Source organism: Sus scrofa, chromosome 3 (assembly GCF_000003025.6).
Source record: "Sus scrofa isolate TJ Tabasco breed Duroc chromosome 3, Sscrofa11.1, whole genome shotgun sequence".
Lineage (NCBI taxonomy): Eukaryota > Metazoa > Chordata > Mammalia > Artiodactyla > Suidae > Sus > Sus scrofa.
In genome coordinates, this window is record NC_010445.4 from 73442193 (window position 1) to 73453712 (window position 11520).

The 11520-nt window shown below is 42.4% G+C and overlaps 1 protein-coding gene across 1 annotated transcript; it reads left to right on the forward strand.

Annotated features, from left to right (window-relative positions):
- Nucleotides 1664-9597, forward strand: GKN2 (gastrokine 2). The gene is given in 6 exon segments (NM_001105311.1): nt 1664-1681; nt 3904-3957; nt 4386-4523; nt 7496-7606; nt 8246-8402; nt 9514-9597. Coding segments are annotated over 6 exon segments (555 nt in total). The 5' UTR covers nt 1664-1669; the 3' UTR covers nt 9597.

Genomic DNA, 11520 nt, shown 5'->3' on the forward strand with positions numbered 1-11520 from the left:
CAGATGTACTACAAAACTGTCATACTTCTTGCTGTTACTATCTGAAAAAGATTTTTTAAAAGATAGCATGTTTTAATCCTTCTGAACTACCAGGGTAGGGGAATTCAGTGAATGAGGTAACCCCCAAATTATCCAGATGTCTGCTTTTTAAAAGTCCTATTTTTAGGAGTTCCCGTCGTGGCTCAGTGGTTAACGGATCCGACTAGGAACCATGAGGTTGCGGGTTTGATCCCTGGCCTTGCTCAGTGGGTGAAGGATTACCATGAGCTGTAGTGTAGGTTGCAGAAGTGGCTTGGATCTCACATTGCTGTGGCTGTGGTGTAGGCCGACAGCTACAGCTCCCATTAGACTCCTGGCCTGGGAATCTCCATATGCTCCGGGAGCGGCCCTAGAAAAGGCAAAAAAAAAAGTCCTATTTTTAAAAAGCTGCTGCTTAGGAATTCATTCCAGCTGTAGAAAAAGAACATAATTTACGCTATTTCTTTGTTTTCTGTAGTGGTTTTCCATATTGAACCTTCTACAATTTATAGGTACTGTTTTTTGGCTTTTTGTGGTTTTTGTTTGTTTGTTTGTTTGTTTTTGTTGTTGTTGTTGTTGTTGTATTTCCTCACCTTCTGAGTACATGATCCCACCCTCATGCTACCTAGCCATTTCTTCCTTTCTTTTTCTTTTTAGGGCCACACCTGCAGCATATTGGAATTTCCAGGCTAGGGGTTGAATCAGAGATGCAGTTGTTGGTCTACACCACAGCCACAGAAACACCAGATCTGAGCCGTGTCCATGACCAACACAACAGCTCGAAGCAATGCCAGAGGCTTGACCCACTGAGGAAGGCCGGGGATGGAACCTGCATCCTCATGGATACCAGTCGGGTTTGTTACCACTGAGCCACAGCAGGAATTCCTGAGCCACAACGGGAACTTCTGATGGTGGCATTATAAAAATTACTCAAGTTGGACTTTACTGGATTTTTTAAGCCCTCTCAGTACATTTCAAGATAACTAGAAATGGATAACTCATAGTTTTGAAGGCGTTTGGGGCCAGGCTTAATGTAAAAATTCAGTTAACCCTAGTAATTGGGCAGAGAGATCTCTGAGCTTTGTTTGTCGGGAAACTGGCACCAAGTCTCAAGGGGAGGAGAAATAAAGTCCTAAGACTGCTTTTTCTCAAAGCAGACCCCCAGACACTGTCCTCACTTTTAGTCTCATATCCATCCCTTGGGAGGAAGAATTCAACGAGCAGGGCAGGGATTAAAAGACATTGAGTGGGGTCCCGACTCAGGTCTTAAAGGCAGACTTTACCATCAGGGGAGGTTTAGGAATACTAGATAGAGATAGCCTCGAGATGTTTGTGTAGAGCAAGCATCTTGTGATATTTTTAAAGGGTGGAAATTGAATCTCAAGTGTAACCCAGAGCTGATAAGAGGGAGTATTTACAGAGTAACCAAGTGACAAGTTTTCATGGCTGAGTAACGAACTTCACTGATATCAGGTTGTGTGGTTGCGTCTCGATCTCGATAAAGGAGTTTGCTGGGGTGTGTCCATGATATGGATGCGGTCTTTTCCAAAGTGAGCATTCTAGAAAGGGATTTCCACACCTAAAGCCAATATAAAGGGGAGATGTTGCCCCGGGCAGACTCACTTGCTCCAGTATCTTCCCTTCAGGCAAAATGAAAATCCTCGTGAGTATTTGTTTCTGCTTCTTTGTACTCTTATGGGGGCTGCTTGCAGAGAATATTCATGTGCAATGTGCCTGGGCTTTCAGGGATTTTAGACAGACACCAGTGCTTGCTTCTAAGCTTCTGTGATTGAATTAATGATGTCCCTGGCAGGAATAGTGTTGAGTATTAAGTCCCTATTTATTTGTACATTGCTTGTTTTCTGAGATGTTAATTGAAAAATATATAGAAAGAAATTTGGAGATCCTAGAGAATTTTAATGTGTAATATTTTAATTAAAATTGCTTATTATGAACTTCAGAGGGAATGTAGGCATTTTAGGACAACTGTATTTACTACCTCAAAGGGGTGATTTAAAAATAATGATATCAATAATACTACTAATAATAGCAGTTGTCATTTGCCAAGTGTGTCCTAGGACCTAGGCTCAACATTCACAAGAATCATTTCAACCATTCACTTCAACACCTCTATGAGCTGAGTTGTACTGACCTATTCTACAGGTGAGGAGACTGAGGCACAGAGGAATGTGATTTCCCTAAGCTGGTAAGCATGGGACTTAGGCTTGAAATTTACCCATTTTAGGCCTCACTTACAGGAGCAATCACGGCAAAGTGACGCTGCCATGACCACTCCAGCTGATCCCGTAGCTCCGCATCACCAGGCTCCGTGGACAGAGGACTCTGTTCTGACCCAGAATGGAACCCCATCCCCCAGTCTCTGTCCCTTATTCTCATTGAGCTGTTGAGGGAGAAAGCAAAATAAATACCTCCCCATAAGGTATGGAAGACGTCAGCCTAAGGAGTTCTCTCTCTCAGGGTCTCTTGATTTTCCAACAAGAGCTCTACCCCTGAAACATACACCTGGAACTGGGTGTAGTAATCACGGTGTTGGGTGAGGTGTTATATGGGGCCAGGGGACACTTCTTAAAATCTTACTAGTCATACCGCTAAGGTGCTCAGCCCTCCAACCACCTATTCAAACCTCTGTATCAGATCCATTAAGCAGAATACAGAGGCGTGTCAGAGGTTACTAGAGCTGGCCGGGAGTCTGGGTGGTCCCTATGGCAGGTTGGACATCTGCACACCGGTCCAGGTTTGTCATTTTACCCACAGACACCAGGAGAGAAGGTTATTGCTGAGATGCAAAGGGAAGTAGGAAAATCCCATTGGCAGGTCCTGAAAATACCTGCCTTCCTGCAGACCCCCTCCGTCAGCAGTCTCAATGAGAGTGCAGTGCACTCTGATGTTCAGAAGAGAACACAAAGCTGGGATCAGCATGTTGGCTGAGATGCTCATATAACTGCGGCAAAGTGCCGGAAGTGCCTCCCTGTCTGTCTCATGATCTGCTGGACTAACACTTATCTGATGGCGTCACCAGGAAGAATGTGGAGGTTTTCCTTGCTGTCAGTCTCAAAAGCTAATCATACCTCCAAGCATCTGATTTTCATAGTTTCCCTTAGGAATAATCCGCTATGTCTCTATGTTAGGAGTTCCCCTTGTGGCTCAGCCAAAATGAGTCTGACTAGTATCCATGAGGATGCAGGTTCAATCCCTGGCCTCGCTCAGTGAGTTAAGGATCTGTCATTGCCATGAGCTGTGGTGTAGTCTGCAGATGTGGCTCGAATCCTGCATTGTTGTGGCTGTGGTGTAGGCCAGTGGCTACAGCTCTGATTCAACTCCTAGCCTGGGAACCTCTATATATATTCCTTGGGTGCGGCCCCCCGAAAGACAAAATCAATCAATCAATCAATCAATCAATCAAATCAATTTTACTCTCTCTGGCTCAAGGGATTAAATTAAAAAACAAAAACAAAAACAAAAACAGGAAACACAACTTGACACCTGTAAACCCAAAGCCAGGGTGAATAACACCAGGGTACTCCCCGTAGTAGAATGAGTTCTTCCTCCTGGCTCACCTCCCTCAGTTTTTTTTTTTTTTTTTTCTGGCACAAGAACACATGCTTTCTAGAAGGTTGTGATGTTGGGAAAGGTGGGGTATTGGGTAACAAAAGTAGAACCTGTGTCTGAAAAATAGCATGAACTCAGTACTCAATAAACACCTGTGAAATGAATGAATGTGTATTCCCACACTTTGGAAATGGACCGTTGACCATCCATGATCACCTACCAGCGTCCCCATGTATATACTTTCTGAGTTATTTGTGCTTGTCCTGTCCAGTGTGACCTCATGTCCCCACCCTCAACAACTGGTCTGTTTTTCAGGTGGTATTTCTGGTGGCACTGACCATCTTTGGGACACAATCTCACGGAAATGAGGTGAGTTGTTCACTATAGACTTTGTAGCTTGGAGCTATTGGGAGAAGAAGATAGGAGATAATCTGGAGGATGATAGAGGGTCTACATGCCCTATTTGGGGTGGAACCCCAGAAATATGCAATTATAGAAACATGGTTGATTCTGACTTTTCAATCACAAGCCCTTAAAAGATGTAACTCATTGCTTTAAAATGTGGTCAATTTCATTTCTCATGTCATGTCATTGTTTAGCCCATGTATAATATAGTGAACTGTGAAGAAGACCTTTCCCTGGTTATTTTAGCGTGGGCTTTGGGTCTGGGATGCCAGTGAAAAGGTTTCAGGGTTCAATCTCTTGTTCAAAGCAGTGGAAAACTTGACTCTGCTGGGAGGGTTACCTTTCAAATGCATGTGATTTATGAAAAAAACATTATGTCTTTGTCAACCTAGGTTTATAATATCATCAGCTCAACCGCCAACGGTGGCCAGATTCAGGAGACAATGACAATTGACAATGAAAAAAATACTGCCACCGTTAACATCCAGGCAGGATCATGCTCCTCTACCACGATTTTTGACTATAAACATGTAAGCAGAAATATTTTATTTTATTTTATTTTTTATTTTTTTCCCACTGTATAGCAAGGGGATCAAGTTATCCTTACATGTATACATTTTTTCCCCCACCCTTTGTTCTGTTGCAATATGAGTATCTAGACATAGTTCTCAATGCTGCTCAGCAGGATCTCCTTGTAAATCTATTCTAAGTTGTGTCTGATAACCCCAAGCTCCCGATCCCTCCCACTCCCTCCCTCTCCCATCGGGCAGCCACAAGTCTTTTCTCCAAGTCCATGATTTTCTTTTCTGTGGAGATGTTCATTTGTGCTGGATATTAGATTCCAATTATAAGTGATATCATATGGTATTTGTCTTTCTGACTCATTTCACTCAGTATGAGAGTCTCTAATTCCATCCATGAACAGAAGTATTTTATATTCTTCAAGAATAGTCCTCTGAAGGATGGAGGGACAGCTATTTATCATGAATTTGAATTCCAAGGTCTATCTTCACAATTCTTTCAGAATGTCCTTATTTCTGCCTTTTCCTTTAAATAGTCAAGCAGCTGATTAAAAAACAAACAGAATCATTTCTAATTTTAAAATGTCATGAGATAGGAAGCATACAAATTTGCTTGACATTTTTCGGTGGAAAGTGTAATGATGTTGTCTCACTACAGGCTGAGAAAGGGCCTAGAAGAGAGACCAAACCCCAAGGCAAGGCCTGGCACAAGGCTTCCCCAAATATTTGTCAAATAAATAAACGAATGAAATATTTTTCTAACACACAAAAAATTATGCAGGAAGGACCATCATGAAACAAGCAGTTACAAAATAGCAGAAATCCAGTCAACTCTGCACATTGAACTATGTACATAGGATATGCAATAAATCATACTACTTCTAGAAGAATGAAAGTATGTTAACTAAAAACATTAAACAGTTTCCAAGTTTCAGTTACCCATATTAATAAGAGGTCTCAGAAAACTGCTCAGAAAACTTATTCTGTCCTTGATCCATTTATTTATTTGCTTGTTTTCCATTTGTTTGACCTGGCAATGAGCCTGCTCTTACCTACAGAGTGGGTATAAGTAGTCTGGAGTCCATCGCATTGGACATTTGAACTGCTTTTCTTCTTTTCTTGTAGAGCCCTCCTCATTGCCTCGCCCCATTGGTATTGGGAGTTCCATGACACATTTGAAAGTATAGAGTCTTTAAAAGCTATGGTTTACAAGGAAGTTGTGCCAGAATTTTTCTAAGCAGATGGAAATCCCAAAAGAATCTTAAAAAAACTAGTATGCTGAGGATATGGTTTAAGCCTCTTCCACTATCACCAGGCTTGATCTCATTCACTTTTTGAATTTTAGGAATTGACACTTTGTGAGAACTGAAAAATAGGAACTAGAAGAGTTTATATTATATATGACCTCCTAGGCCTTAAAGTTACTTGGAACTATGTAGAGAAAAATTACACTCTTGGAGTTCCCATCGTGGTCATTGGTTACCGAATCTGACTAGGAACCATGAAGTTTTGGGTTCAATCCCTGGCCTCGCTCAGTGGACTAAGGATCTGGTGTTGCCGTGAGCTGTGGTGTAGGTCACAGATGCGGCTCTGATACTGCGTTGCTGTGGCTGTGCTACAGCTCCAATTCAACCCCTAGCCTGGGAACTTCCACATGCCGCAGGTGCAGCCCCAGAAAAGCCAAAAGGCCAAAAAGCCAAAAAGAAAAAAAAAAAAATTACACTCTGGTAAAGCTTAGATGGCCTTAGGTTCTTTTTGGCTCCAAAGTCCTCACCCTCCATTGTTCTTTCAATCCCAGTTCCTCCAACCCATCCTTTTCCAGCCTGCTTGGGTTTGAGGTGGAGAAAGATGGAGATACGATGGTAAAGGGAGGGAGGGGAGAATCAATGAAACATGTATGTGTGGGGTGGGGAAGGTGGCTGTGGGTATGTTGAGGAGAGTTTCTTTTCTTTTCTTCTTTTTTTTTTTTTCTTGTCTTTTTGCCATTTCTTGGGCGGCTCCCATGGCATATGAAGGTTCCCAGGCTAGGGGTCCAATCGGAGCTGTAGCCACCAGCCTTCGCCAGAGTCACAGCAAACCAGATCAGAGCTGCATCTGCCACCTACACCACAGCACACGGCAACACCGGATCCTTAACCCACTGAGCAAGGCCAGGGATGGAACCCGCAACCTCATGGTTCCTAGTTGGATTCGTTAACCACTGATCCACGACGGGAACTCCAAGGAGAGTTTCTAAGGCAGCCCTGTTGAGTAGAACTCTCCGCAAGGTGGAAATGTTCTATATCCACATGTTCCAACAGGAAAGCGATTGGCCGCTTGTGGCTGCTGAGCATTTGAAACGTGTGACAAAGGGAGTACATTTTCAATGTTATTTAATTTGAACTTAAATTTAAATGGCCACATGGGGCTGGTAACTAACCCCCTGGAGGGCACAGTTCTAAAGAATATCGTATTGACTCCAAATTGAGGAAGAGACAGAGCCACATTAACAGAAAGAGCCAGAGAGCTGCTTCTTCTCAATCGTTCAAACCCCGAACTGCAGACCCAAAATATGAAAAGTGTGGCGCAAATTATGCGTTCACACAAATTCAGAGAGAGAAATGACAACTAAATGAGATCCTGCTGTATAGCATGAGAAACTATATCTAGTCACTGATGATGGAGGATAATGTGAGAAAAAGAATATATATGTTTATGTGTGACTGGGTCACTTTGCTGTATAGTAGAAAACTGACAGAACTGTGTAAACCAGATATAATGGAAAAAATAAAAATCGTTTAAAAAAGGAAAAAAAAAAAGAAGTGACAACTGAAAAAGCAAAACGACTGTAAAAGAAGTCAAATGGGTAGAACTGGTTGCAGGCTGAAAAGCAGCCACATACACTCACTGCACAAGCTCAAGGCTTTCCTCAAGGCTCATCCTCTCCAAGTTTGGAACCCAGAGAGCTGGGAGGGACAATAACTGTGCTCTTGCTGCTTCAGGGCTACATCGCGTCCAGGGTGCTCTCCCGTAGAGCTTGCTACATCCTGAAGATGGACCACAAAGCCATTCCTGCGCTGGACGAACTCAAACGGTACACCTTTGAGAAGCAGGTAATTCTGGGATAACCGTAAGTATTCCCTGCTCTAGAGCTAGGGCAAGACTGGTGCCCATGGAGAAATGAAGAAGGTATGGGAAAAGATTATAATATTATAGCTTACCATGGATATGGTAAAGCATTCTTATGTTTATTGATTTTGAGAGCAGGAATACATCATTTAGCTTGGGTTCACGATACAGCTCCCAGTACAAGACTTATAAGAAGTTCCTGTGTCTTTGTAGAAAGGACTGGACAGTCTCTTCTCAGAGCAGTGCTCTAAGAAACAGTGATGAGCAGAAAGACCAATGAGGTTATGGTATCCGGTGACACAAAGGGGCATAGAAATAACACAGGAGAGTGAGAATAAAGAAAGTGCATGAGGCTAGCTAGCAACCTGGGGTTTCATTCTCCCTTTGCATCTTCTCAGCTGGCACAGGATTCATTCTTCTGGGTTTCACTGTCACCAGCTGCAAAAGAACTTTGGTAGTAATGAGGCTTCTCCACAGAGCAAGTGGTCAGAAGGAGATGATGTCTTGACATCCCTGACCACCTTCTGTTTAATAACCTGAAAAAAAGGCACAATTTAGAATAAGGTCGATTAGCTCACGTCCATTTATTTCATCTGATCCTGCTCTATTGTGCTGTGTTCCAGACTCTGAAGAACATGTTCTCTGATAAATACATCTGGGTCAAGTACAACCCACTGCGGTCTCTGATCACAAATGTGAATTGGTTCCTGTTTGGGTCACCCATCAGGCAACTCTGCGAAAATGTCCCCTTGTATAAGGGGGAAGTGGTTGATAAGACAAGTGAGTACCAAGAAATCATTTCTTTACCAAATATATTCTGATGCCTCCACTAGGCCAGGCACTCTGCTAGGTGTTGTGTGAGATATGAATAAACATGAAGCATGAAACATGACTCAATTTGGCTTACTTTGGAATGAAATACCTACCATGCATGGAAATCGTGCTAAATGTTAGGGAGGCACAGAAGTGAGTAAAACTCTGCCCCTGCAAGGAACCTATAGTCTGGTGGAAAAGTTCATGAATTAAGATAGAGGATGGAATAAAAAAAAGATTCCTGGGTCCCAAGGAAAAACTACTGGAATCTTTAAAGTACAGCCTGGTTACTCTAGTTAATTGGAGGGTATTGCGTAGTTGAAAGTTAAGAGTACTTATTAAGCGTTCTTAACACACACACACACACACACACACACACACACACACACACACATGAGTTACCCATGTTAACTATGTGAGGTGATGGATGTGTTATCTTGATCTTCTACAATGTATGTTTTTATCAGATTATCACATAGAACACTTTAAATACATACAAACATATCTGTCCATTCTTAAAAAAAGTTTAAAAGTAGTCTCAGGATCTTGGATAAAATTGGTTCAAGGAAGAGCAGGCAAAGTGAACTGTCAGACAGGGAAGAAAAACCCTGATTCATCCACATAACATATGGCACTGCAGTCATTGCTGATATTTTTTTTACAGAAAATTGCTAAATATGGCAGAGTGGCCAGAGTGAGAGGCTGACAGAGATGTGTGATGAAGAGAAATTCCCCAGAGTAGTGGGAGGTGATAAAGAAGGAAAGAACTAGCCTTTATTGCCTTTCTGTTGCCCTGAAAAAAACCAGAAATGTTTCTTTTAATAAGGTCATTAGGCATGACATCAATGCAGAATGCCTTGGCCTCGTTCGACTTGAGCCAGACAGCTCTTCCAGGAACTGTCAGTCTTATTTAAGCTAACATATCTTTAGTCTTTAAAACACAAGCATAGCTAAAATCTTGGGTAACACGAACCTCCATGTACAACCCCTGGTCAAGACGTTTACAAAAGTGTATTGGTTTGCTGAATTGTAATAACTCCTTAATTCTCTTTCTTTAAAAATGTCCCCCCTTTTTCAGATGATGCCAGTGCTGGAGCCTGTGCAAAGGTGGGGCTCCTGGGCATCTTGGGAATTTCCGTCTGCGCAGACCTTCATGTTTAAGGCATCAGCCCACTGGTTTCATCTTTTCAAAGAAATACACCCTTGGTTTCCACCCAACAGCCCAATTAAATTCTTTCTCAATGCCCCAACTAATACTGAGATTCGGTAGTAAAACATAATAATATATTTGTAACTATCTGGGTGTGTGTTTTTTTGTGTAAACAGCAAAGGGCAGCCAAACAATGTTTACATCAATATACGGAAGGAAAGAAATTGCCAAGATTTCAAATAAAGTGCATAATGTAAAAATCCTCAGATAATATAAGTGAGTCACATTCATATTAGGGTGGTCAGCTATGTACAAGTCTCCATTTTTGCATCTTACACTTAGACCAGCTCCCCATCTGTCCATCCAACATACTGGGGCAGCGGAGGTAGAGCAGGGGTTCAGGTGGCAGTGACCTCTACCTGGGAAGGGTGGATTAGTTACACCCTCATCAGATAACTTGACTGCTTGGATGAGGAAAACTACCCACGCAGGTGCCTTTTAGCTCATCAAAGAGTAGATTCTTCCTTAATAAACACCATCGTGATATATTTTGTCCCAGAATGAGGAGAGCAAGAGGAATACTCACCACCCAGAGAAAGATGCGCGTTGCTGAAAATCTTAGCAAGAAGGACCTAACTGGGAATGTCAAGTCCATATAGAAAAAGAAAATAATTTCTAATATTTCGAATCAATTCTGTAAGGTGGCAAATTCACAGCTCATGGAGTTGTTCTCATAGGGGCTGGTCAGCGAGTGCAAGTGCAGAACAAAGAGGAACCACTTTAACAAGAAGGTCTGTCTGTCATCAGCTGCTCCTGCTCCTCACACTGTAATCCATTCCTTCATAACCACTGATGACTATATTTAAAGCACTGACCATGTGCTCGGCGCTGGGATAGATATGCTGGCAAAACTACCACGGTAAAGAAAGTGGTTTTCTTGTTAGGGAAGTGGGTCATTTATATGAAAACTTTTGATAACAACGGTCAAGAGTGTGTAATAAAGTGCCAAATGAATGGTAGAGTGTATGAGCTGGGACCCTGGTGTTTGCAAGGGATGGACCCCAAATCAAAATAACCAAGTCAAGGGGTTACTGTGGAATTTATCATCTCAGCTCATCATAGAAAGATAGGGATATTCTGGTCTTGGTTGGGTAGTTAGAACTAGGTGCTAGAGGGTGGCCGGACTGTATCTTTTTCCACTCTCAACTGTCACTACATGTCAGCCTCAAGATCTCACACTGGCTTTCTCCGTGGTGGTACAACCCACATCACTGAAAGCCCTGAGGTCCCCATCTTCCCTGTGACATCATCAGAGAGGAAAGGACTCAGTTCTAATTTCAAATTAGTTTTAATTTAAAAATCTCTGGAAGGATGTGGAGAAAAAGGAGCCCTTGGTATTGTTGGTGGGAATATAAATTAGTACAGCTACTACATAAAATGATATAGAGGTTATTCAAGAAAAAAACTAGAATAGAACTACCATATGATTCAGCAGTTCCACCCTTGCGTATATATTTCCAAAGGAAATAAAAACACTATTTCTAATTCTATGCACCCTTATGTTCATTGGAGCTTTATTTTCATAACCAAGATATGGAAGCAACCTAAGTGTCAACCCATAGATGAATAGGTAAATAAGATGTATATATACACAATGGAACAAATGGAATGGATAAAGATACATAGACAGGGAGTTCCCGTCGTGGCGCAGTGGTTAACGAATCCCACTAGGAACCATGAGGTTGCGGGTTCGGTCCCTGCCCTTGCTCAGTGGGTTAACAATCCGGCGTTGCCGTGAGCTATGGTGGAAGTTGCAGATGCGGCTCGGATCCCGTGTTGCTGTGGCTCTGGCGTAGGCCAGTGGCTACAGCTCCGATTCAACCCCTAGCCTGGGAACCTCCATATGCCGCGGGAGCGGCCCAAAGAAATAGCAAA